The sequence below is a fragment of the Rattus norvegicus genome, chromosome 19, assembly GCF_021556685.1.
Source record: "Rattus norvegicus strain SHRSP/BbbUtx chromosome 19, alternate assembly SHRSP_T2T, whole genome shotgun sequence".
NCBI classification, from domain to species: domain Eukaryota; kingdom Metazoa; phylum Chordata; class Mammalia; order Rodentia; family Muridae; genus Rattus; species Rattus norvegicus.
The window spans coordinates 20,957,788-20,984,759 of record NC_141552.1 but is presented as its reverse complement, the minus strand read 5'-3'; the positions used below and the strand labels follow the sequence as shown (position 1 = coordinate 20,984,759).

The window sequence follows — 26,972 nt, the reverse complement described above, 5'->3', positions numbered from 1 at the left end:
AAGAAGCAAATACACCCAGGAGGAGTAGAAGGCAGGAAATAATCAAACTCAGAGCTGAAATCAACCAAGTAGAAACAAAAAGGACCATAGAAAGAATCAACAGAACTAAAAGTTGGTTCTTTGAGAAAATCAACAAGATAGATAAACCCTTAGCCAGACTAACGAGAGGACACAGAGAGTGTGTCCAAATTAACAAAGTCAGAAATGAAAAGGGAGACATAACTACAGATTCAGAGGAAATTCAAAAAATCATCAGATCTTACTATAAAAACCTATATTCAACAAAACTTGAAAATCTTCAGGAAATGGACAATTTCCTAGACAGATACCAGGTATCGAAGTTAAATCAGGAACAGATAAACCAGTTAAACAACCCCATAACTCCTAAGGAAATAGAAGCAGTCATTAAAGGTCTCCCAACCAAAAAGAGCCCAGGTCCCGACGGGTTTAGTGCAGAATTCTATCAAACCTTCATAGAAGACCTCATACCAATATTATCCAAACTATTCCACAAAATTGAAACAGATGGAGCCCTACCGAATTCCTTCTACGAAGCCACAATTACTCTTATACCTAAACCACACAAAGACACAACAAAGATAGAGAACTTCAGACCAATTTCCCTTATGAATATCGACGCAAAAATACTCAATAAAATTCTGGCAAACCGAATTCAAGAGCACATCAAAACAATCATCCACCATGATCAAGTAGGCTTCATCCCAGGCATGCAGGGATGGTTTAATATACGGAAAACCATCAACGTGATCCATTATATAAACAAACTGAAAGAACAGAACCACATGATCATTTCATTAGATGCTGAGAAAGCATTTGACAAAATTCAACACTCCTTCATGATAAAAGTCCTGGAAAGAATAGGAATTCAAGGCCCATACCTAAACATAGTAAAAGCCATATACAGCAAACCAGTTGCTAACATTAAACTAAATGGAGAGAAACTTGAAGCAATCCCACTAAAATCAGGGACTAGACAAGGCTGCCCACTCTCTCCCTACTTATTCAATATAGTTCTTGAAGTTCTAGCCAGAGCAATCAGACAACAAAAGGAGATCAAAGGGATACAGATCGGAAAAGAAGAGGTCAAAATATCACTATTTGCAGATGACATGATAGTATATTTAAGTGATCCCAAAAGTTCCGCCAGAGAACTACTAAAGCTGATAAACAACTTCAGCAAAGTGGCTGGGTATAAAATTAACTCAAATAAATCAGTTGCCTTCCTCTATCCAAAAGAGAAACAAGCCGAGAGAGAAATTAGGGAAACGACACCCTTCATAATAGACCCAAATAATATAAAGTACCTCGGTGTGACTTTAACCAAGCAAGTAAAAGATCTGTACAATAAGAACTTCAAGACACTGAGGAAAGAAATTGAAGAAGACCTCAGAAGATGGAAAGATCTCCCATGCTCATGGATTGGCAGGATTAATATAGTAAAAATGGCCATTTTACCAAAAGCAATCTACAGATTCAATGCAATCCCCATCAAAATACCAATCCAATTCTTCAAAGAGTTAGACAGAACAATTTGCAAATTCATCTGGAATAACAAAAAACCCAGGATAGCTAAAGCTATCCTCAACAATAAAAGGACTTCAGGGGGAATCACTATCCCTGAACTCAAGCAGTATTACAGAGCAATAGTGATAAAAACTGCATGGTATTGGTACAGAGACAGACAGATAGACCAATGGAATAGAATTGAAGACCCAGAAATGAACCCACACACCTATGGTCACTTGATTTTTGACAAAGGAGCCAAAACCATCCAATGGAAAAAAGATAGCATTTTCAGCAAATGGTGCTGGTTCAACTGGAGGTCAACATGTAGAAGAATGCAGATCGATCCATGCTTATCACCCTGTACAAAGCTTAAGTCTAAGTGGATCAAGGACCTCCACATCAAACCAGACACACTCAAACTAATAGAAGAAAAACTAGGGAAGCATCTGGAACACATGGGCACTGGAAAAAATTTCCTGAACAAAACACCAACGGCTTATGCTCTAAGATCAAGAATCGACAAATGGGATCTCATAAAACTGCAAAGCTTCTGTAAGGCAAAGGACACTGTGGTTAGGACAAAACGGCAACCAACAGATTGGGAAAAGATCTTTACCAATCCTACAACAGATAGAGGTCTTATATCCAAAATATACAAAGAATTCAAGAAGTTAGACCGCAGGGAAACAAATAACCCTATTAAAAAATGGGGTTCAGAGCTAAACAAAGAATTCACAGCTGAGGAATGCCGAATGGCTGAGAAACACCTAAAGAAATGTTCAACATCTTTAGTCATAAGGGAAATGCAAATCAAAACAACCCTGAGATTTCACCTCACACCAGTGCGAATGGCTAAGATCAAAAACTCAGGCGACAGCAGATGCTGGCGAGGATGTGGAGAAAGAGGAACACTCCTCCATTGTTGGTGGGATTGCAGACTGGTAAAACCATTCTGGAAATCAGTCTGGAGGTTCCTCAGAAAATTGGACATTGAACTGCCTGAGGATCCAGCTATACCTCTCTTGGGCATATACCCAAAAGATGCCTCAACATATAAAAGAGACACGTGCTCCACTATGTTCATCGCAGCCTTATTTATAATAGCCAGAAAATGGAAAGAACCCAGACGCCCTTCAACAGAGGAATGGATACAGAAAATGTGGTACATCTACACAATGGAATATTACTCAGCTATCAAAAACAACGAGTTTATGAAATTCGTAGGCAAATGGTTGGAACTGGAAAATATCATCCTGAGTGAGCTAACCCAATCACAGAAAGACATACATGGTATGCACTCATTGATAAGTGGCTATTAGCCCAAATGCTTGAATTACCCTAGATCCCTAGAACAAACGAAACTCAAGACGGATGATCAAAATGTGAATGCTTCACTCCTTCTTTAAATGAGGAAAAAGTATACCCTTGGCAGGGAAGGGAGAGGCAAAGATTAAAACAGAGACTGAAGGAACACCCATTCAGAGCCTGCCCCACATGTGGCCCATACATATACAGCCACCCAATTAGACAAGATGGATGAAGCAAAGAAGTGCAGACCGACAGGAGCCGGATGTAGATCGCTCCTGAGAGACACAGCCAGAATACAGCAAATATAGAGGCGAATGCCAGCAGCAAACCACTGATCTGAGAATAGGTCCCCTATTGAAGGAATCAGTGAAAGAACTGGAAGAGCTTGAAGGGGCTCGAGACCCGAAAAGTACAACAATGCCAAGCAACCAGAGCTTCCAGGGACTAAGCCACTACCTAAAGACTATACATGGACTGACCCTGGACTCTGACCCCATGGGTAGCAATGAATATCCTAGTAAGAGCGCCAGTGGAAGGGGAAGCCCTGGGTCCTGCTAAGACTGAACCCCCAGTGAACTAGTCTATGGGGGGAGGGCGGCAATGGGGGGAGGGTTGGGAGGGGAACACCCATAAGGAAGTGGAGGGGGGAGGGGGATGTTTGCCCGGAAACCGGGAAAGGGAATAACACTCGAAATGTATATAAGAAATACTCAAGTTAATAAAAAAAAAAAAAAAAGAAGTCAAAGCCACAGAACAACAGTGTACAATCAAAATTTGGAATTTATTAATTCCTAAAGAGTATGTAAAGAAGTACCATGTGACAATCTTTACAGACACCAGAGACTGGAGGTCCTATGTCCAAGTCAGTAAGTTCACAGTTCATGGCCTATCCAATGTAAGGCAGCATAAGACTATGAGAAATAGGGAAATGTGTCAAGTATAAAACATGGCAGATATTACAGAGGTCTGAATGAAAATAAGCGCAAAATCAAAGAAACCAACGAGAAACCTACTGTAATTCTTCACGTGAAAGCAGATGTAAATAAAATCTAAAGGAAAGGGCAGAGAAGAAGAGAATATAGAGAAAGATGTGAAACTCAAAGCAATTGGGTATGGCAACAAAAATGTCAAAATGCAGACACTTCTAAGCTGTGCCTGCACAGTGGATGTACTGCATATGCAATGCAGGAGCAGAGGTACCTGGGAAAGTAAGAAAATGAGTTCATTTTGGGTCACGTGAATTGTGACCTAAGGAAACGTCGAGTAATCAGTGCAGTAGCTGGGCCTGGGCTACAGAAACGTCTATGACGTAGCTTTACTGGATTAGGAAAGACTCCTGCCGGAAGTAGTTCAAGTAGGCAATAGGCTACCTAGAACTGACTATCAGGCTATCAGCTGTTTGACTCGACTTTGAGCAGTTGATTTTACTTACTGGAGCCTGTATTTCTTCAAGTATAAAATATACAGCGGCTACCTATATTAGTGATTAGAATTAGTGATGAATTCAGTATAAAGAGTTTATTTTTAATAAGACAGATTTCACATCAGAATGATCGAAGCAATGGATACACTTGCACTTACAAACAAGTAGATAGCTGTGTTCTTACAAATAAGTATTCTGGGGACCTAACAGGAAGGTCCCTCCAATGAGCTACTCTGAAAGAAAAATGTGTGCACATCTTTATAGTTTGCCAAGCTTTAATTCTCAAAGTGAGGATATTTCTCATGCCCTCATAGTTTTACCAGGACACATCCATTTGGCATTCTTTTGTATTTGGGCAGCCAAAAGGAATACTTGTGGTTTATTATGAAACCCAACATTGCTGTTTCTAAAATCTGCCAAGATAGATGTAGAAGGAAGAGTTACACACAGTTATTTCCAAAGGAAATGTTTAATGCACTTTGAGAGTACCCAGGAGCTTGGGAAGCAGAAAGCTTCTAATTATTCTAGCTAGAGAGTAAATCACAAGAAAAAAAAAAAAAAACAAACCAAAAAGACAGTTTCCTCTAGTCCCAGAATTGCTGAACTTTGGATAAAGATAGTACTTTGCTAAGTGACCAAATTCTCAGAAGGCAAAACTATTACCAGACTAAATTAAATTACTCATTTGGTTTTCTCAATCAAAATGTATAGATTTTTGTAGAGATAGAACATTTTTAGACAAATTACATAAATATTTCCAATAAAACTATTTGAATTCTATAATTAAGAATACATAAAAACTGAAGCGGCAGGTTCCCTGTGGTCCAGACACCACCTGCACCCAACAGCTCCCTGCACCCAAATCCCGTGGGAGGGAGAGCTAAACCTTCAGAGGGGCAGACACGCCTGGGAAGCCAGAGGAGACTACACTCTGCTCACATTTCTGACTCCAGAGGAAAACACCTAATGCCATCTGGGACCTGGGTGCATGGGGGCCCCCGGGAAAAGGCGGCACAGACCTTCCTGGTTGCTGCCCTCACGGAGAGCTCAAAAGCAGCCCCCCAGGAGCAACTTCAGCCATGGGACCACAGGTAAGACCAACTTTTCTGCTCTAAGCGACCCGCCTGGTGGACTCAGGACACAGGCCCACAGGAACAGCTGAAGACCAGTAGACAGGAAAGACTACCCGCCAGAAAGCAGAACACTCTGTTCCCATAACTGGCTGAAGGAAAACAGGAAATCAGGTCTACAGCACTCCTGACACACAGGCCTATAGGACGGTCTAGCCACTGTCAGAAATAGCAGAACAAGGTTACACCAGAGACAACCTGATGGCGAGAGGCAAGCGCAGGAACCCAAGCAAGAGAAACCAAGACTGCATGGCATCATTGGAGCCCAATTCTTCCACCAAAGCAAACACTGAATATCCAAACACACCAGAAAAGCAAGATCTAGATTTAAAATCACATTTGATCATGATGATGGAGGACTGCAAGAAAGACATAAAGAACTCCTGTAGAGAAACACAGGAAAACAGTAATAAACAAGTAGAAGCCTATAGAGAGGAATTACAAAAATCCCTGAAAGAATTCCAGGAAAACACAATCAAACAGTTGAAGGAATTAAAAATGGAAATAGAAGTAATAAAGAAAGCACAAAGGGAGAAAGAGACAAGGAGCCATAGATACAAGCATCACCAACAGAATGCAAGAGATAGAAGAGAGAATCTCAGGAGCAGAAGATTCCATAGAAATCATCGACACAACTGTCAAAGATAATGTAAAAAGGAAAAAGCTACTGGTCCAAAACATACAGGAAATCCTGGACTCAATGAGAAGATCAAACCTAAGGATAATAGGTATAGAAGAGAGTGAAGACTCCCAGCTTTAAAACAATGACTTTATGAAATTCGTAGGCAAATGGTTGGAACTGGAAAATATCATCCTGAGTGAGGTAACCCAATCACAGAAAAACACACATGGTATGCACTCATTGATAAGTGGATATTAGCCCAAATGCTTGAATTACCCTAGATGCCTAGAACAAACGAAACTCAAGACGGATGATCAAAATGTGAATGCTTCACTCCTTCTTTAAAAGAGGAACAAGAATACCCTTGGCAGGGAAGAGAGAGGCAAAGATTAAAACAGAGACAGAAGGAACACCAATTCAGAGCCTGCCCCACATGTGGCCCATACATATACAGCCACCCAATTAGACAAGATGGATGAAGCAAAGAAGTGCAGGCCAACAGGAACCGGATGTAGATCTCTCCTGAGAGACACAGCCAGAATACAGCAAATACAGAGGCGAATGCCAGCAGCAAACCACTGAACTGAGAACGGGACCCCCGTTGAAGGAATCAGAGAAAGAACTGGAAGAGCTTGAAGGAGCTCGAGACCCCATATGAACAACAATGCCAAGTAACCAGAGCTTCCAGGGACTAAGCCACTACCTAAAGACTATACATGGACTGACCCTGGGCTCCAACCTCATAGGTAGCAATGAATAGCCTAGTAAGGGCACCAGTGGAAGGGGAAGCCCTTGGTCCTGCCAAGACTGAACCCCCAGTGAATGTGATTGTTGGGGGGAGGGCGGTAATGGGGGGAGGATGGGGAGGAGAACACCCATAAAGAAGGGGAGGGAGAGGTTAGGGAGATGTTGGCCCGGAAACTGGGAAAGGTAATAACAATCGAAATGTAAATAAGAAATACCCAAGTTAATAAAGATGAAAAAAAAAAGAATACATAAGAAGCAAGATGGTAGCGCTTTGGCGGGCAGGCCGGGGGAGCGGAGCGGGCGGGCGGACCGTGGCCTCTGAGGCCCGAGTCGCCGGAGCCGCCCCGTCCCAGCCCAGCCCTCGCCCGCCTTGGAGGCCAGTCTTTCCTGCGTCTCCTCTGGGCCTCCGGCCCTCGACTCTTCGGTCCCGAGGCCTTGCCTGCTCGGGTCTCCCGCCCGAGCAGCCTGGGTTGAGGTCCCCTTGTGGCTCAACCGAAGAACCTTGAGGGCTATGTGGGATTTGCCATCCTCCCAAATCAAGTGTACAGAAAATCGGTGAAAAGAGGATTTGAATTCACTCTTATGGTAGTAGGTGAATCTGGACTGGAAAAGTCGACATTAATCAACTCATTATTCCTCACAGATTTGTATTCTCTAGAGTATCCAGGACCTTCTCATAGAATCAAAAAGACTGTACAGGTGGAGCAATCCAAAGTTTTAGTCAAAGAAGGTGGTGTTCAGTCGCTGCTGACGATAGTTGATACTCCGGGACTTGGAGGTGCAGTGGATAATAGTAATTGCTGGCAGCCTGTTATCGACTACATTGATAGTAAATTTGAAGATTACTTAAATGCAGAATCTCGAGTGAACAGACGACAGATGCCTGATAACAGGGTGCAGTGTTGTTTATACTTCATTGCTCCTTCAGGACATGGACTTAAATCATTGGATATTGAGTTTATGAAACGTTTGCATGAAAAAGTGAATATCATCCCTTTAATTGCCAAAGCAGACACACTTACACCAGAGGAATGCCAACAGTTTAAAAAGCAGATAATGAAAGAAATCCAAGAACATAAAATTAAAATATATGAATTTCCAGAAACGGATGATGAAGAAGAGAATAAGCTGGTTAAGAAGATAAAGGACCGTTTACCTCTTGCTGTGGTGGGTAGTAATACTATCATTGAAGTTAATGGCAAAAGAGTCAGAGGAAGGCAGTATCCTTGGGGCGTGGCTGAAGTTGAAAATGGTGAGCATTGTGATTTTACAATTCTAAGAAATATGTTGATACGAACACACATGCAGGACTTGAAAGATGTTACCAATAACGTACACTATGAGAACTACAGAAGCAGAAAACTAGCAGCAGTGACCTACAATGGAGTAGATAACAACAAGAACAAAGGGCAACTTACCAAGAGCCCTCTGGCGCAGATGGAGGAGGAGAGAAGGGAGCACGTGGCCAAGATGAAGAAGATGGAGATGGAGATGGAGCAGGTGTTTGAGATGAAGGTCAAGGAAAAAGTTCAAAAGCTGAAGGACTCTGAAGCCGAGCTCCAGCGGCGCCATGAGCAAATGAAAAAGAAGCACAGCACAAAGAATTAGAGGAAAAACGTCGTCAGTTTGAAGAAGAAAAAGCAAACTGGGAAGCTCAACAACGTATTTTAGAGCAACAGAATTCTTCAAGAACCTTGGAAAAGAACAAGAAGAAAGGCAAGATCTTTTAAACTCTATTGACCACCAGTTATGTATTAGTTGCCAATACGCCAGCTTGGACATCAGTGTTTGTTGGATCCGTTTGACCAATTTGCACCAATTTTATCCATAATGATGGATTTAACAGCATGACAAAAATTATTTTTTTGTTGTTGTTCTCGAAGGAGATTAAGATGCCTTGAATTGTCTAGGATATTGTGTACTTAGAAATTAACAGCTCTAAGTACCTTTCTACATTTTTCTTTTTTTTTTAAATTAAAAAGATGTCTTCAGTTTAATGCAAGAAAACATTTTACTGTTGTATAATCATGTTCTGGTGGTTTGATTGTTTACAGAATATTCTAAAATAAAAGGACTCTGGAAGGTTTTCATTGAGGATAAATTGCCATAATATGATGCAAACTATGCTACTCTATGATAATTATAATACAGAGGTTCCATTCGATGCAGCCTATACAATAATGTATTTAGTCTAACACAGTGGACCCTATTTTTTGACACTTCCATTGTTTAAAAGTACACATGGAAAAAACCTATATGCTTACAGTGCACCTAGAGCTTTTTATAACAGCCTTTTTTGTTGTTTGTTTGTTTTGGATTCTTTAAATATATATATATATATATATATATATATATATATATATATTATTCTCATTTAGTACCCCTTTAGCCAGAATCTCATTACTGCTTCATTTTTGTAATAACATTTAATTTAGATATTTTCCATGTATTGGCCCTGCTAAAATAGAAGATAGCATCTTTCATATGGTAGAAACCAACGAGGAAACTTTACTTTAACTCCCTTTTTACATTTTATGGTAAGTAGCAGGAGGAAAAATGCATTTGTAGATCATTTCTAGGCAAATTGTGAAGTTAACGACCAGCCTGTTTCTACCTATACTCAGTCTTGTTTTACTAGAAATGGGAATCATGGCCTCTTGAAGAGAAAAAAAGTCACCATTCTGCATTTAGCTGTATCTATATATTGCATACCTGTATTTTTTGTTTGTATTGTAAAAAAAATTCACATAATAAACAATGTTGTGACGTAAAAAAAAAAAAGAAGCAAGATGGTAGTGAAGCATATCTCCTTTAATCCCAGCACTCAAGAGGCAGAGCCAGGCAGCTCTCTGAGTTCAAGGCCAGCCTGGTCTACAGAGCAAGTTCTAGTACAGCCAGGGCTACACAGAAAAACCCTGTCTTAAAACAACAATAACAACGAACCCAAATCAAGCAACCATAAATCTACATCGAAAATGTTAAAGACATTCTTATCTGCAGGGTAACCCTTACCTTGCTCTTTAATCGTTGAAGTCTTTTGCGCTCAAGCCACCCCCTGATAAATGCTTGTATAATGATGATCAGTTTAACAATTCTTTTAGTAAATATAAGTCTTTTTCTTCCCTGGAACAGCTGGAAAATTTCTATGTGTGGCCCAATTCTTTTAACTTTGTTGTTGATTTTATCAGGCTTTACAATAATCTGTGACCTGAAAATAAAATGTAAAGACTTCTTAGAGATAATTTAAATTCTTTTGATGAGGAATGTATATGTGTGCGCGAGCGCGCACACACACACACACACACACACACACACACACACACACACACTTTAGTACTGAGTATTAAAGCCATGACCTCATAGTGATCTACCATTGAGCTATATGCCCAGCTTTTTTGTTTTGGTTTGGTCTGGGGCTTTGTTTTTGTTTTTTCATTTGTGGGGGTTTTTTGGTGTTCCGTTGTTGCTGTTGTTGTTGCTGTTGTTGTTGCTGTTGTTGTTGTTGTTATTGAGACATGGTCTTTCTAGGTTGCTCAAACCGGCCTTGAACTCACTGTATCCCTTGCAGGTAATGAAGTCATGAACCTTGGACCTCAGATTCTAGAGAAGTTGGAACACCAGACCTTTACTATTCAGCCTTCAATAACAAAGGCCTGAGACAAGAAATATACTAGGACTTGTACATAGAACTCAATATATAACCTCATTCAACTATGTGAAAAAGTTCTCCAAAAAAGGATAAAGACGCTAGAGTCAATATATCATACATAACATCAAACTTTTAAAGGAAGGAAACCCAAAAGAGAGGGAATATTTCAAACTGATTCACAACTATTCAAAAGGGCAGGATGGTCCAGATAATTTTCATGCCCACACCGTTATATTAGAATAACTACCGCTCTAAATAAGTCAGCCATTTATGACTTATATGCCAACCCAACATCAACATGACCTCTGACCCTAGACCTGAGAGAGGCAGCAGTGTGGCAAGCACCGAGTTAGGCAACAGTATAAGTCACAGTGGGCTCATACTCAAAACGAAGATGGGATGTCAATACTAAGGTGTATAAACTCATGGCAGTGATGGTAAGCACGGAAGAAAATGTGAGCTCTCTACTATGATCATGTATGTGTGTGCTATGAATATGAAGCATGGGCAACTTTGTGTCCTGATGTTTTTCTTTAGATTTATGATTTATGTTTAACATGGTGACTGCTTTTTCAGTGTCTCTCAGATTTGACTTCTCTTGCAAATTCTTAGGCTATAGAAACGAAAAACCACTACTGTTACGACTTCTGGGCACATATCAAAAGGAGAACCATAGGGCAGCCCACCCACCACAGTTCTCTCTTCTGGACAAAGGCCAGAGAATTTCAAACCCAATTTTCTTAATTCCGAGAGTAAGTCTCTGACTCAAACTGACTTTGGTTTGGTTCTATTTTCTTCAAACTGACATTGGTTTTGTTCTATTTTCTTCTAGTCTATTTAATTTCTACATTAAGTGGATTCTTGAGCAAGTCTGTTTTTTTGTTTGTTTGTTTGTTTTGTTTACCCATGGTTATTATTTCTCGTTCCTTGGTATATTGAGGAGTTGGAAGTCTGATTTTGATATCGAATATAACCATAAAAGCTTGGTTGTCAGTAGAATAGCAAGAAATCTCAAATCTGTCTTTCGTACTTGTAAAATGCACTGTATTGTATCTCGTGTGAATTATAGTATAACACTATTCCAGAATTTGAATTCCAATATCATTCGTAGATAATTCTGTAGAATAAGTAGAATGTAGATAAACCCTAGATTTTAGGAGCCAGAGGGTCTGGTCACTGGCTACTAGACAATGTCTTTGCAATATGGTAGGGAAATTATACTCATAAAATCTCAACAGTGCTGTTGCTTAAACAAGACCTAGATAATGACGACATCATTTGCCATGCCAATGGAGACAGAGGAAATTTCACAAATCCTAGATACAGAACTCCAGTCAATGAATTCTAAGAAAGATTTTAAGTTCCAGGGCCCCAGAAACATCTGCTACAACATAGGATCTCCTAGACCTGACAAGGGGACTGCACTCATGAAATCTCAACAGCTTTCTTGCCTGACAAAACCAACATAGTGGCAACTCAACTGACCTGCCAGTGGGAGCAGGAGAAATTCCTCAAGGTCCCACCCCTAGATAAAGAGCTAGAGATGGTCAATTACCGTTCAGATAGAAGAAAGCAGTATTCTCCAGAAACAAGCTCCCACGTAAGTTGTCCAATCGAAGGGATTATCAGCACAGTACATTACAAACACAGGCACACACGCATGCACATGCATGTGTGCATGCGCGAACACACACATACAAACACAAACACACATAGACATGCAACAGTAACAATTAGAGATCATAAATTTGAAGTGACAGGTAAGTCACAGAAATAGTTAAGGAGGAGGGATGGAACTGATACAGCTACTAAGCTAATGGCTCCCATTTTCTAAACATTTTTTATTAAGAAATGCAAACATTGGGGTTGGGGATTTAGCTCAGTGGTAGAGCGCTTGCCTAGCAAGCGCAAGCCCTAGGTTCGGTCCCCAGCTCCGAAAAAAAGAAAAGAAAAAAAAAGAAATGCAAACATTTTTAAAAAAATGTTAGAAACAATTATTAACAACTGAAAATGTAAAGCAAACTTTTACCTTAGAGCCTAAACGTGCAGATATTGATCAGTAATGGATAGATGACTAGTAGCTTTTAAAGTAAAGACAAAGCTGAGATGGAATTCTTTATACAGAGCTTCCTAGAATGGCTTGAACTGATCTTACAAACAAAGGATTTGAGAAGAAGCTACGACAGATATGAAGTGGGGACAGATGAATTTCGATGAAGATAGTAAAATAGGCAAAGGCTGACAAATTCATGCCTACAAGACACTGAGTGGCAAATCATTTAACTCAGCAAACATGTTTGTCTGGCATGGACATGGCCCTGAGATTGGTTCCCAGTACTGAGAAACCAATCACAAATGTTACTCAGATTGGAAAAAAAGAGAGAGGGGGAGAGAGAGAGAGAGAGAGAGAGAGAGAGAGAGAGAGAGAGAGAGAGTAAAATTCACTGTGAAATCCTTTCTGTTACACTGACTAGCTGAATTTCAAGTACAATCTCTTCTTAATTTGACAGAGGAGGACCTATTTTGGATTTTAATATAATTTTCCTAGATAAAAAAGCGCCTGATATACAAAAAGCGCTCATTTTATTAATTCTTGCAAATCCTTTACTTCCTCTTTGCGACTGAAATTTGCCCAATTTGGTATCCCTGATATTTACTGTCATTTATGCCTGAGCTATTTTTTATTTATTTTGAAAAAGGGCAGCTACAAGCCCTTCCTGAGGTGACATTATAAAGTGACAATGTTTGTCACTGCCCTTGGGGTCAAGATATTTTATTAGTTCCAAATGACAAATGGCTACGTTCCTATGGGCATTCTGTAGAGGACCATGGTTAGTGGGGATTCCTGCTGAACATAGCCAGTCCTATTCGTTCAAATATCCAAAGGGTCATTCTTGCCTTCCCCTTACATTTTCCCATATGCCCTATGATAAGGTATACACAAGTCATCAATTGTGTTTCCCGGAAGGAACAGTGGAAGTGTGACAGCTTTATGAAGACTGTATTTTCTTAGAATTGATCGCAGAAAGAATGGAATTATGGGTACAGGCTCCCAGGGCAAAGCTACTGGCACGACTATACATCTGCTTGTTGAGGCAAAAGGACTGACAAGGACATCAGGATGATTTCTGATCCAGAAACAGAGGCTCCTTAACTCAAGATCATCCTGATGATCTTTAACTTATAATTCCTACTTATCTTCTACCAAATTTTGAGCAAAAACCTTTGAATCCCTACATAATTATTAATTTATTAATGGCTTTTACTTGTACACACTAGAATGAATGACTTCTAAGTGATATAGACATTTTTGCAATTAACATGTTGGTGTTCAAGAGAACCTGTCCTAATGAAATTTTTGTATATATTCTAAGTCATGAAATCAGCGGATATATATGTTAGCAGAAAGTAAGAATTCATGCTAGTCTACTTCATCTGTGAAATAAGTTAAATTTGTAAAAATGCTTTTGCTCTCAAGGAGGATGACCAAAATGCAAATGCTTCACTCCTTCTTTAAAAGGGGAACAAGAATACCTTTGGCAGGGAATAGGGAGGCAAAGTTTAGAACAGAGGCAGAAGGAACACCCATTCAGAGCCTGCCCAACATGTGGCCCATACACATACAGCCACCCAATTAGACAAGATGGATGAAGCAAAGAAGTGCAAGCCAACAGGAACCAGATGTAAATCTCTCCTAAGAGACACACCCAGAATACAGCAAATACACAGGCGAATGCCAGCAGCAAACCACTGAACTGAGAACGGGAACCCCGTTGAAGGAATCAGAGAAAGGACTGAAAGAGCTTAAAGGGGCTCGAGACCCCATATGTACAACAATGTCAAGCAACCAGAGCTTCCAGGGACTAAGCCACTACCCAAAGACTATACATGGACTGACCCTGGACTCTGACCTCATAGGTAGCAATGAATAGCCTAGTAAGAGCACCAGTGGAAGGGGAAGCCCTTGGTCCTGCCAAGACTGAACCCCCAGTGAACGTGATTGTGGGGGGGAAGGTGGTAAAGGGGGGAGGATGGGGAGGGAAACACCCATAGGGAAGGGGAGGGGGAGGGGCTAGGGGGATGTTGGCCCGGAAACCGGGAAAGGGAATAACAATCGAAATGTAAATAAGAAATACCCAATTTAATAAAGATAGAGGAAAAAAAAGAATGATTTTGACATTTCCAGTGAGATATATCATTTAGGGACTCTGATTACAACAAATAAAATACCTCCAAAAACCAGACAGCAGTAATAAGCCAAAGAATAGTAGAAAAGTAGAAGAGGCAGACATTCTCAGAACAGCACCATGGAGTCCAGAGGGCCCTCACCTCAGGCCTCTGCCCCTCTGTTAGCACTTTCTGTAAGTTTCTCTAAGGAAAAGTTATTGCAAGTCTGCCTTCCCATCCTTGGCACTTCGTTCTTCATCACTGCTTTTGGAGTGGTGCTGTAATTTAAAGGTGAGAACTCTTCTGCATCCTTTCCTTCATGATTTGTTTCTCCTCCATCATTCATTTTTTCCTTCTGATTTCAGGCAAGAATCGCAGCCATTCATCCCCAGCCGGCCATCTAGACATTTCCCAGGACCAGTACGTTCTCTACTTGCTGTTATATCCTTCATCAGATGTTAGTGGAAACATGTCTGTTTTCTACATATGGCTGAGCATATAGACCAGGCCACCTTGGCTCCAGGGGAGACAACAGAAGATTTCATTTCAACCTGAAGCTGTAGCCAATAGGCTCTACTCAGTCTTCACAGAGATTCTCACTGTTGGTACTTGGGCACTTCGTGTTCTCATCCTCACCCTGACAGTGCAATGCTTCTTCTACTCTGATCAGACTAGATTTGGAATTGTGGTGCTGCTGGCACAGCAGTCCCTGATCATACCGAGATCTGCGGTACAATAGGTCACTGCTCCATCCTGCCCCTACAGGGATGTGTAGCCTTATTGAGTAGAAACACCACATGAAAAAAAAAAAATGCTGGCACTGAAAAGCACGGACTCCATGAGGAAGAGAACGCTCAAATGTCCTGACAATAGTAAGCAAGACACCAGTAATTACTGAAAGTATGGGCAAGCAGGCAAACTCAAGCCGAGGCAATCAGAAGCAAAGTCAAACCAAATACCACAGGATGATTTCATTTGCCTTAAACTTAGTTCTTCTTCCACTAGAAGGGGGGAAAGTGGGCCTCAAACCCTGAAGGGACAGACAAGAGCAAGACTTGGAGGTAAGTGTGGAGCACGGAGACAGAAGTGTGGCTGGAAAATGCATTCCTCTTCTAGCTACTCCCTGCTAGCTATAACAGCTGCACCCTAATGGGGTAGCATAAAGGTGATCTTCCCTGGCTCTCTCTACGTATTAGGCTGAAGACATTGGAGAAAGTAACTAAGTCAAGCCAAGAGTCCAGATTAGCCTGGCAGCGGGCAGGAGGTAAAGACTGAATATAGTAAATGTATCTTCTAGCTTGCTTGCTGCACAGTGTCTAGGGATGTGCTGGAAATGAAATAGCTTCTGCTGGACTAATTCTGCTATCCCGAAGAGGAGGGACTAGTACACTGGAAGGGAGAGAATGAGGCTGAAGCTAAGAAAAGATCTCATCAAGAAAATTGAAGTTTCCCTTCAGTGGTTAAATGTTCTGGGCTAACAGGAGCAATTTTCCACATTTATCTGTTTCTGTCTACCGTGAGAAACTAGATAATGAATATGATATGAGAATTCCAAAGAATACCAAGTGTCTTCACTTTAGAAAGAGATGGAAAAATAAAATTTGCAAAGCATGGGCCTACAAGTTTAATATACCAGCCTGTGATCGGATTGATGACAGGTAAGGATTTACACACAAAGCAAGGGTACCAAGTAGTAGACCAAGCAAAAAAAAAAGGAATAAGAAATGTCTTCCCGAATCCATTTGCTTATTAAAGTTTAACTATTTATTACCTTTGTCGTTACTAGACTAGTGGACCAGGAAATGACTTTTAATATGTGTAAATTTCAGGAAGGCCATTTTCAAAGTTCACCTACAATCTTTAGAAGCTTTCTCACCACTGTGAGAGAATACCAGATGTAGGCCACTAAAGAGACCCTGTGGTAGTTAGTTTCAACTGTCAACTTGACACAAACTAGAAACAACTGGGAAGAGAGCCTCAACTGAGAAATTATCAAGATGAGCATGACCTGTGAGCACACCTCAGGGGGTTCACTGTTGACTGTTCTTTGCTGTAGAAAGACACCCCATTATAGTTGGCACCGTTCCCTAGGCAGGAGGTACTGAAGAGGATATGGGAAGAGAAACCTAAATGAGAGAAGCAGGCACATAAGCAGGTAAGCATGTCTATATTTCATTTGTCTCAGTTCTTGATTCTGAATGATCGACTATTTCAGGTTCTTGCCTATGATATCTTTTCTCTTTTCTTAATTTTATGGATAATTATTTTATGTGCATTGTGTTTTGCCTGCATGAATGCCTGTGTGGGGGCATCAGATATTGGAATAACAGACAGTTGTGAGCTGCCTTGTGGGTGCTGGGAATTGGACTGGAAGAGCAGTCAGTGCTCTTAACATTGACTGAGCCATTCTCCAGCCCCTACATAGTAAGTTCTAAGACAGCTAAGGATACACAGAGAAAGTACGTCTGACCCAGGGCTTCCCCTTCCACTGGTGCTCTTACTAGGATATTCATTGCTACCTATGAGGTCAGAGTCCAGGGTCAGTCCATGTATAGTCTTTAGGTAGTGGCTTAGTCCCTGGAAGCTCTGGTTGCTTGGCATTGTTGTACATATGGGGTCTCGAGCCCCTTCAAGCTCTTCCAGTTCTTTCTCTGATTCCTTCAAGGGGGTCCTATTCTCAGTTCAGTGGTTTGCTGCTGGCATTCGCCTCTGTATTTGCTGTATTCTGGCTGTGTCTCTCAGGAGCGATCTACATCCGGCTCCTGTCGGTCTGCACTTCTTTGCTTCATCCATCTTTTCTAATTGGGTGGCTGTATATGTATGGGCCACATGTGGGGCAGACTCTGAATGGGTGTTCCTTCTGTGTCTGTTTTAATCTTTGCCTCTCTCTTCCCTGCCAAGGGTATTCTTGTTCCCCTTTTAAAGAAAGAGTGAAGCATTCACATTTTGATCATCCGTCTTGAGTTTCATTTGTTCTAGGCATCTAGGGTAATTCAAGCATTTGGGCTAATAGCCACTTATCAATGAGTGCATACCATGTATGTCTTTCTGTGATTGGGTTAGCTCACTCAGGATGATGTTTTCCAGTTACAACCATTTGCCTACGAATTTCATAAAGTCGTTGTTTTTGATAGCTGAGTAATATTCCATTGTGTAGATGAACCACATTTTCTGTATCCATTCCTCTGTTGAAGGGCATCTGGGTTCTTTCCAGCTTCTGGCTATTATAAATAAGGCTGCAATGAACATAGTGGAGCACGTGTCTTTTTTATATGTTGGGGCATCTTTTGGGTATATGCCCAAGAGAGGTATAGCTGGATCCTCAGGTAGTTCAATGTCCAATTTTCTGAGGAACCTCCAGACTGATTTCCAGAATGGTTTTACCAGTCTGCAATCCCACCAACAATGGAGGAGTGTTCCTCTTCCTCCACATCCTCGCCAGCATCTGTTGTCCCCTGAGTTTTTGATCTTAGCCATTCTCACTGGTGTGAAGTGAAATCTCAGGGTTGTTTTGATTTGCATTTCCCTTATGACTAAAGATGTTAAACATTTCTTTAGGTGTTTCTCAGCCATTCGGCATTCCTCAGCTGTGAATTCTTTGTTTAGCTCTGAACCCCATTTTTTAATAGGGTTATTTGTTTCCCTGCGGTCTAACTTCTTGAGTTCTTTGTATATTTTGGATATAAGGCCTCTATCTGTTGTAGGATTGGTAAAGATCTTTTCCCAATCTGTTGGTTGCCGTTTTGTCCTAACCACAGTGTCCTTTGCCTTACAGAAGCTTTGCAGTTTTATGAGATCCCATTTGTCGATTCTTGTTCTTAGAGCATAAGCCATTGGTGTTTTGTTCAGGAATTTATTTCCAGTGCCCATGTGTTCCAGATGCTTCCCTAGTTTTTCTTCTATTAGTTTGAGTGTGTCTGGTTTGATGTGGAGGTCCTTGATTCACTTGGACTTAAGCTTTGTACAGTGTGATAAGCATGGATCGATCTGCATTCTTCTACATGTTGACCTCCAGTTGAACCAGCACCATTTGCTGAAAATGCTATCTTTTTTCCATTGGATGGTTTTGGCTCCTTTGTCAAAAATCAAGTGACCATAGGTGTGTGGGTTCATTTCTGGGTCTTCAATTCTATTCCATTGGTCTATCTGTCTGTCTCTGTACCAATACCATGCAGTTTTTTATCACTATTGCTTCACTATTGCTTTGTAATACTGCTTGAGTTCAGGGACAGTGATTCCCCCTGAAGTCCTTTTATTGTTGAGGATAGCTTTAGCTATCCTGGGTTTTTTTGTTATTCCAGATGAATTTGCAAATTGTTCTGTCTAACTCTTTGAAGAATTGGATTGGTATTTTGATGGGGATTGCATTGAATCTGTAGATTGCTTTTGGTAAAATGGCCATTTTTACTATATTAATCCTGCCAATCCATGAGCATGGGAGATCTTTCCATCTTCTGAGGTCTTCTTCAATTTCCTTCTTCAGTGTCTTGAAGTTCTTATTGTACAGATCTTTTACTTGCTTTGTTAAAGTCACACCGAGGTACTTTATATTATTTGGGTCTATTATGAAGGGTGTCGTTTCCCTAATTTCTTTCTCGGCTTGTTTCTCTTTTTGTGTAGAGGAAGGCAACTGATTTATTTGAGTTAATTTTATACCCAGCCACTTTGCTGAAGTTGTTTATCAGCTTTAGTAGTTCTCTGGTGGAACTTTTGGGATTACATAAATATACTATCATATCATCTGCAAATAGTGATATTTTGACTTCTTCTTTTCCGATCTGTATCCCCTTGACCTCCTTTTGTTGTCTGATTGCTCTGGCTAGAACTTCAAGAACTATATTGAATAAGTAGGGAGAGAGTGGGCAGCCTTGTCTAGTCCCTGATTTTAGTGGGATTGCTTCAAGTTTCTCTCCATTTAGTTTAATGTAAGCAACTGGTTTGCTTTATATGGCTTTTACTATGTTCAGGTATGGGCCTTGAATTCCTATTCTTTCCAGGACTTTTATCATGAAGGGGTGTTGAATTTTGTCAAATGCTTTCTCAGCATCTAATGAAATGATCATGTGGTTTTGTTCTTTCAGTTTGTTTATATAATGGATCACGTTGATGGTTTTCCGTATATTAAACCATCCCTGCATGCCTGGGATGAAGCCTACTTGGTCATGGTGGATGATTGTTTTGATGTGCTCTTGGATTCGGTTTGCCAGAATTTTGTTGAGTATTTTTGCGTCGATATTCATAAGGGAAATTGGTCTGAAGTTCTCTTTCTTTGTTGGGTCTTTGTGTGGTTTAGGTATAAGAGTAATTGTGGCTTCGTAGAAGGTATTCGGTAGTGATCCATCTGTTTCAATTTTGTGGAATAGTTTGGATAATATTGGTATGAGGTCTTCTATGAAGGTTTGATAGAATTCTGCACTAAACCCGTCTGGACCTGGGCTCTTTTTGGTTGGGAGACCTTTAATGACTGCTTCTATTTCCTTAGGAGTTATGGGGTTGTTTAACTGGTTTATCTGTTCCTGATTTAACTTCAGTACCTGGTATCTGTCTAGGAAATTGTCCATTTCCTGAAGATTTTCAAGTTTTGTTGAATATAGGCTTTTATAGTAAGATCTGATGATTTTTTGAATTTCCTCTGAATCTGTTGTTATGTCTCCCTTTTCATTTCTGATTTTGTTAATTTGGACGCACTCTCTGTGTCCTCTCGTTAGTCTGGCTAAGGGTTTATCTATCTTGTTGATTTTCTCAAAGAACCAACTTTTGGTTCTGTTGATTCTTTCTATGGTCCTTTTTGTTTCTACTTGGTTGATTTCAGCTCTGAGTTTGATTATTTCCTGCCTTCTACTCCTCCTGGGTGTATTTGCTTCTTTTTGTTCTAGAGCTTTTAGGTGTGCTGTCAAGCTGGTGACATATGCTCTTTCCTGTTTCTTTCTGCAGGCACTCAGTGCTATGAGTTTTCCTCTTAGCATAGCTTTCATTGTGTCCCATAAGTTTGGGTATGTTGTACCTTCATTTTCATTAAATTCTAAAAAGTTTTTAATTTCTTTCTTTATTTCTTCCTTGACCAGGTTATCATTGAGTAGAGCATTGTTCAATTTCCAAGTATATGTGGGCATTCTTCCTTGATTGTAATTGAAGACCAGTTTTAGGCCGTGGTGGTCCGATAGCACGCATGGGATTATTTCTATCTTTCTGTACCTGTTGAGGCCCGTTTTTTGACCAATTATATGGTCAATTTTGGAGAAAGTACCATGAGGAGCTGAGAAGAAGGTATATCCTTTTGCTTTAGGATAGAATGTTCTATAAATATCCGTTAAGTCCATTTGGCTCATGACTTCTCTTAGTCTGTCTACATCACTGTTTAATTTCTGTTTCCATGATCTGTCCATTGATGAGAGTGGGGTGTTGAAATCTCCCACTATTATTGTGTGAGGTGCAATGTGTGTTTTGAGCTTTAGTAAGGTTTCTTTTACATATGTAGGTGCCCTTGTATTTGGGGCATAGATATTTAGGATTGAGAGTTCATCTTTGTGGATTTTTCCTTTGATGAATATGAAGTGTCCTTCCTTATCTTTTTTGATGACTTTTAGTTGAAAATTGATTTTATTTGATATTAGAATGGCTACTCCAGCTTGCTTCTTCTGACCATTTGCTTGGAAAATTGTTTTCCAGCCTTTCACTCTGAGGTAATGTCTGTCTTTGTCTCTGAGGTGTGTTTCCTGTAGGCAGCAGAATGCAGGGTCCTCGTTGCGTATCCAGTTTGTTAATCTATGTCTTTTTATTGGGGAGTTGAGGCCATTGATGTTGAGAGATTTTAAGGAATAGTGATTATTTCTTCCCGTTATATTCATATTTGGATGTGAGGTTATGTTTGTGTGCTTTCATTCTCTTTGTTTTGTTGCCAAGATGATTAGTTTCTTGCTTCTTCTAGGGTATAGCTTGCCTCCTTATGTTGGGCTTTACCATTTATTATCCTTTGTAGTGCTGGATTTGTAGAAAGATATTGTGTAAATTTGGTTTTGTCATGGAATATCTTGGTTTCTCCATCTATGTTAATGAGAGTTTTGCAGGATACAGTAACCTGGGCTGGCATTTGTGTTGTCTTAGGGTCTGTAGGACATCAGTCCAGGATCTTCTGGCCTTCATAGTTTCTGCTGAGAAGTCTGGTGTGATTCTGATAGGTCTGCCTTTATATGTTACTTGACCTTTTTCCCTTACTGCTTTTAATATTCTTTCTTTATTTTGTGCATTTGGTGTTTTGACTATTATGTAATGGGAGGTGTTTCTTTTCTGGTCCAATCTATTTGGAGTTCTGTAGGCTTCTTGTATGCCTATGGGTATCTCTTTTTTTAGGTTAGGGAAGTTTTCTTCTATGATTTTGTTGAAGATATTTACTGGTCCTTTGAGCTGGGAGTCTTCACTCTCTTCTATACCTATTATCCTTAGGTTTGATCTTCTCATTGAGTCCTGGATTTCCTGTATGTTTTGGACCAGTAGCTTTTTCTGCTTTACATTATCTTTGACAGCTGAGTCGATGATTTCTATGGAATCTTCTGCTCCTGAGATTCTCTCTTCCATCTCTCTTATTCTGTGGTGAAGTTCGTATCTACAGCTCCTTGTCTCTTCTTCTGGGTGTACCCATTTTTAATTGGATTATTGGGGTGTTTTTTTTTACGTCTTGTTTCTTGAGTTCTATATTTTTGGGTACTGCTGTTAAGCAAAGGATAATCATGCTATAATCCACAGACCCAGAGTGGCTAAGGAACGAGAAGTGTTCAAGGGCTGATAAACAGATCTCTGTATCAAGGACGAATGAAATAAATTTTTCAGGTGAAGTTAGGGCAGGTGGGGATGGGAGCAGGAGGGATAAGGCCAAGGAAGAGATAGGGAGCACTGATAAAGATCACTGGAATCTGCAAGAGTTACCCTAACAGAGTCTCTGCTAATGGAGGATATGGAGCTCAAACTGTCTTCCTTCTATAACCATGGAAGGCTCCTAGTGGTGGGACTGGGACATCAACCCAACCACAAAATCTTTGACCTTTAATTCGTACTACCTGTAAAATATGGTGGAGTAAAGGTGGCACAGAACTTGTAGGAACAGCCTAACAATAACTAGCCCAACTTGAGGCCCATGCCTGAGAGGGAACCCATGCCCGAGACTGCCTAAAAAAAAGCAGAAACCAGAGGTTAAGTACAGCCAAGAGACACGGGATAGAACCAAACAGGACTGGCAAAAAAATACAAATAAAAAGTCAATGAAACAGAAGACCCTTTCTCAGAGACAGCACCGTTGACTTGCCCACGGTCTCCTGACCTCCATTGTTTGGCACTGGGCTCACTCTTCAGTCCTGTGGAGCCATGGGGAACACCATGAGTGTACTGCTCCCCTGTGGGGGCCTCCGGGGACCCAAGCTTCACCAGCTTGGAACCGTACCCTACCAATGCTTTCCCAGGTGGGTCTGCCTGTGTCACAGCTGGCGGAAGTGAGTTGTACGCAGTCCACTGACCTCCTTTCACTAGCACTGGGCTTGCCCTTTGGTCCATGGGAGCCTTGCAGAACTCTAAGAGCTTCTTGCTTCCACATAGAGGCAAACAGGGCCTCCAAGAACTACGGACTTGGAACACTGCCCCACAAATCCCTTGCTAGTGGGGTCTGCCAGAGGCACATCCAGCCGAGTCCAGTGCCCAAACCTCCATAGTCAGGCTCATGGCTCCCTCCCTTCCAAAAAAGCCCTGCTATCATCAAGTTCATCCAGCCAACACCAGGGAAATCTAGATGCCTATAGGAGAGCATAAGAACACAATCAGTAAGAGTCAGGCGCCACCAAAGCTCAGCTATCCTGCTACAAATTTCACCCCAAGTTATAATTCTACAAGGGTAGAATGTAGCCAGGTCCATTGTTGGAACATGGAAGTCCCTAGTAGAGTCCTTCTTCCCCTTCGATACTTCACGCAAACACTTTGACATTCACATTTCTGGAAGCACTTTGGTCTTCTGAACATCTACCAGAAAGGTCCTTTGAGCTCTACTTAGAGCACACAACCACTTCTGTAGCCAGAAACTCCAAACTCTTTCACATTCCCACTGCAAACGTCTCCAAAGGCTAATGAACCACTGTTTTCCACAGCAGGGACTCCATTTTTCGGTGCTGATTTTCTAAACCGGTTATTTTGTATCACAAGGATTATAAACTTAGGAGAGGAAGGATTGTTTGCATGGTACAGTCTACCATGTCAAGGATGGCATGGTGGCAAGACTGGCTCATAGTGGCAACTGGTTGCATTGTATCATCAAGTTGAGAAGCATAGGAAACGAAAATCAAGTTATAACCATAAGGCGTACCACTGTCCATCTAATTTCTGCTTCCTGGAAGTCAGGTAATCTACCAAAACAATGATAACAGCTAGCAAGCAAGTGTTTAAGCATATAAGCCTGTAGGAGACATTCTCCTTCTAAACAATAACTATCATGAATTGAGGAATGTCTTCCATAAACAATATATAACAATGACTTAACCTTTTTCAGGAAATTATACACATGTAGACATGAAAACATAGACATGTCTATATTTTCCATTAAAAAGAATCCATGTAATTTCCATATCCAAAAAAGACTTGTAAAAATTTAGTTTTAGCAAAGTAGACTCATAAAGATACGAGTAACATAATTAACACCATAAGATAAGAGTGAATTTTAAAGTCGTGGCTATAGGACTTTAAATGATAAGAACTGTTGCTGGTGAATGGGTAAAGATGCTTTCTGCTAATCTTGTTAAATTTGGTTCAAACTCCACAACCCACACAGTATAGGAAAGAACTCACTCTTACATATTGTCCTCTGACCTGTACTCCATGGCCCACGCATCACTACCCAAAAATAAAAACAAACAGACAGACAGACAAATAAATGTAAAGGACTATTCAACGTAAAGAAACACTTCAAATATACTTCATTCATATTTAATTATAATTAAACTGTGTTCTTCAAACATGCAAGAGACCTAGCCATCAGTGCGACCATCTTTGGATACACAGATCTGAGGAAGCTAAGATTAAATGTTATCAAAAGATAGGAGACACCAGACTCCATACAAACAGAGGAGAGACCACACAAAGCAGACAGCTGCCGTGCAGTCAACGGGGAAGCTTCAGAAGAAACACCTGCCAGCAACCTTGATAGCTAACTTCTGGGATCCAGAACTGTGAGAACAATGAACTTTTGCTGATTAACTTATCTAATACCACTCACTGACATTTTTTTTCTATGGTGGCAAATGGGAAGGGAAGAAAAATAAATAAATCATTAACATATAAAATATAGGATAAAAGAAAAGAGGGGTCGCGCATAGTCACACACAGGGAGGATCATGTAAGAGACACAAGATACACAGACTGACACTCTGAGACACAGTGTTATAGCTCTGGAATCTTTTTTTACAGAATTGGTGCTGAAGATGTTTAAGGCTGAATTTCCTGTGGTATTCACATCGCTGCACCCAAGGACTTGCTCTAATAGAAGAACCCAAAAAGACTATCAGATTATAGCTTCACGTGCTCTGAATTAGAGTCTTCATTCTAAAAGCCCTAAATTGGATTTTCTCGGTCCCTCAATTATCATCCTTCAAGTAGATGTGTTTCTCCTCAGTCTCTACTCGACTCCTTGGTATAATACAGAAACAGTAGCTGTGTAATCACATGTAGAAAAAAAAATGTGATGATCCTTTGGCTAAGTGCTTTTCTACTAAAATATAGGCACATGTTATGGGTCAAGGTGATTAGTAAATTTTACGCAAGGCATGATAAAAGGGCTCAAGATTTGCTTCTGGCAGAAAAGAGCATCTGTTTGTTTATTTGTTTGTTTAATTATTTATTTTGGTGAGGTTGCTTTTGACGTTGAGACAATACCTCAGAACTGTTGCCTAGGCTGGCCTCAAGCACACAGCCAATTCTCCTGCTTTGGCCTCACATGTGCTGGGACTGCAGGCATGAACTAAAAAGACGTAGCTAAGAAGATGAATTTCAATGGAGAGTTTAGAAATGAACTAGGCAGCAGCTCTCTGCTCCCAGACCCCGTGAGAGAGAGACCCAACAGCCTGGTCAGGTGGGCACTCCTGAGGCTGCAGAGCGGAAGAGACCACCAACACTGCCCACCCCTGCCCACATCCCTGGCCCAAGAGGAAACTGTATAAGGCCTCTGGGCTCCCGTGGGGGAGGGCACAGGAGCGGCAGGACCCCTGCCTGAGACACCGCCGGAACCTGAAGGAAACAGACCGGATAAACAGTTCTCTACACCCAAATCCCGTGGGAGGGTGAGCTAAACCTTTAGAGAGGCAGACAAGCCTGGGAAACCAGAAGAGACTGCTCTCTGCACATACATCTCGGGCGCCAGAGGAAAACACCAAAGGCCATCTGGAACCCTGATGCACTGAAGCTCCCGGAAAGGGCAGCGCAGATCTTCCTGGTTGCTGCCGCCACAGAGAGCCCGAGGGCAGCACCCCGCGAGCGAACTTGAGCCTCAGGACCACAGGTAAGACCAACTTTTCTGCTACAAGTGACCTGCCTGGTGAACTCAAGACACAGGCCCACAGGAACAGCTGAAGACCTGTAGAGAGGAAAAACTACACGCCCGAAAGCAGAACACTCTGTCCCCATAACTGACTGAAAGAGAGGAAAACAGGTCTACAGCACTCCTGACACACAGGCTTATAGGACAGTCTAGCCACTGTCAGAAAGAGCAGAACAAAGTAACACTAGAGATAATCTGATGGCGAGAGGCAAGCACAGGAACCCAAGCAACAGAAACCAAGACTACATGGCACCATCGGAGCCCAATTCTCCCATCAAAACAAACATGGAATATCCAAACACACCAGAAAAGCAAGATCTAGTTTCAAAATCATTTTTGATCATGATGCTGGAGGACTTCAAGAAAGACGTGAAGAACTCCCTTAGAGAACAAGTAGAAGCCTACAGAGAGGAATCGCAAAAATGCCTGAAAGAATTCCAGGAAAACATAAATAAACAAGTAGAAGCCCATAGAGAGGAGACACAAAAATCCCTGAAAGAATTCCAGGAAAACATAAATAAACAAGTAGAAGCCCATAGAGAGGAGACACAAAAATCCCTGAAAGAATCCCAGGAAAACACAATCAAACAGTTGAAGGAATTAAAAATGGAAATAGAAGCAATCAAGAAAGAACACATGGAAACAATCCTGGATATAGAAAACCAAAAGAGGAGACCAAGGAGCTGTAGATACAAGCTTCACCAACAGAATACAAGAGATGGAAGAGAGAATCTCAGGAGCAGAAGATTAAATAGAAACCATTGACTCAATTGTCAAAGATATTGTAAAGTGGAAAAAGCTACTGGTCCAAAACATACAGGAAATCCAGGACT

General features: G+C 41.0%; 1 protein-coding gene and 1 pseudogene across 1 annotated transcript in view; one reads left to right on the top strand and one right to left on the bottom strand.

Annotated features, from left to right (window-relative positions):
• Positions 1-26,972, bottom strand: part of Iqcm (IQ motif containing M) — a gene marked incomplete in the record, with an annotated part of 154,786 nt that overhangs the window by 78,500 nt on the left and 49,314 nt on the right. Inside the window, 3 exon segments of the mRNA NM_001014271.2 lie at positions 9,770-9,967; positions 19,185-19,196; positions 21,489-21,507. Of these exon segments, the coding sequence (NP_001014293.2) occupies positions 9,770-9,967; positions 19,185-19,196; positions 21,489-21,507 (229 nt within the window).
• On the top strand, positions 7,323-8,648 carry LOC147999064 (septin-7 pseudogene; annotated as a pseudogene).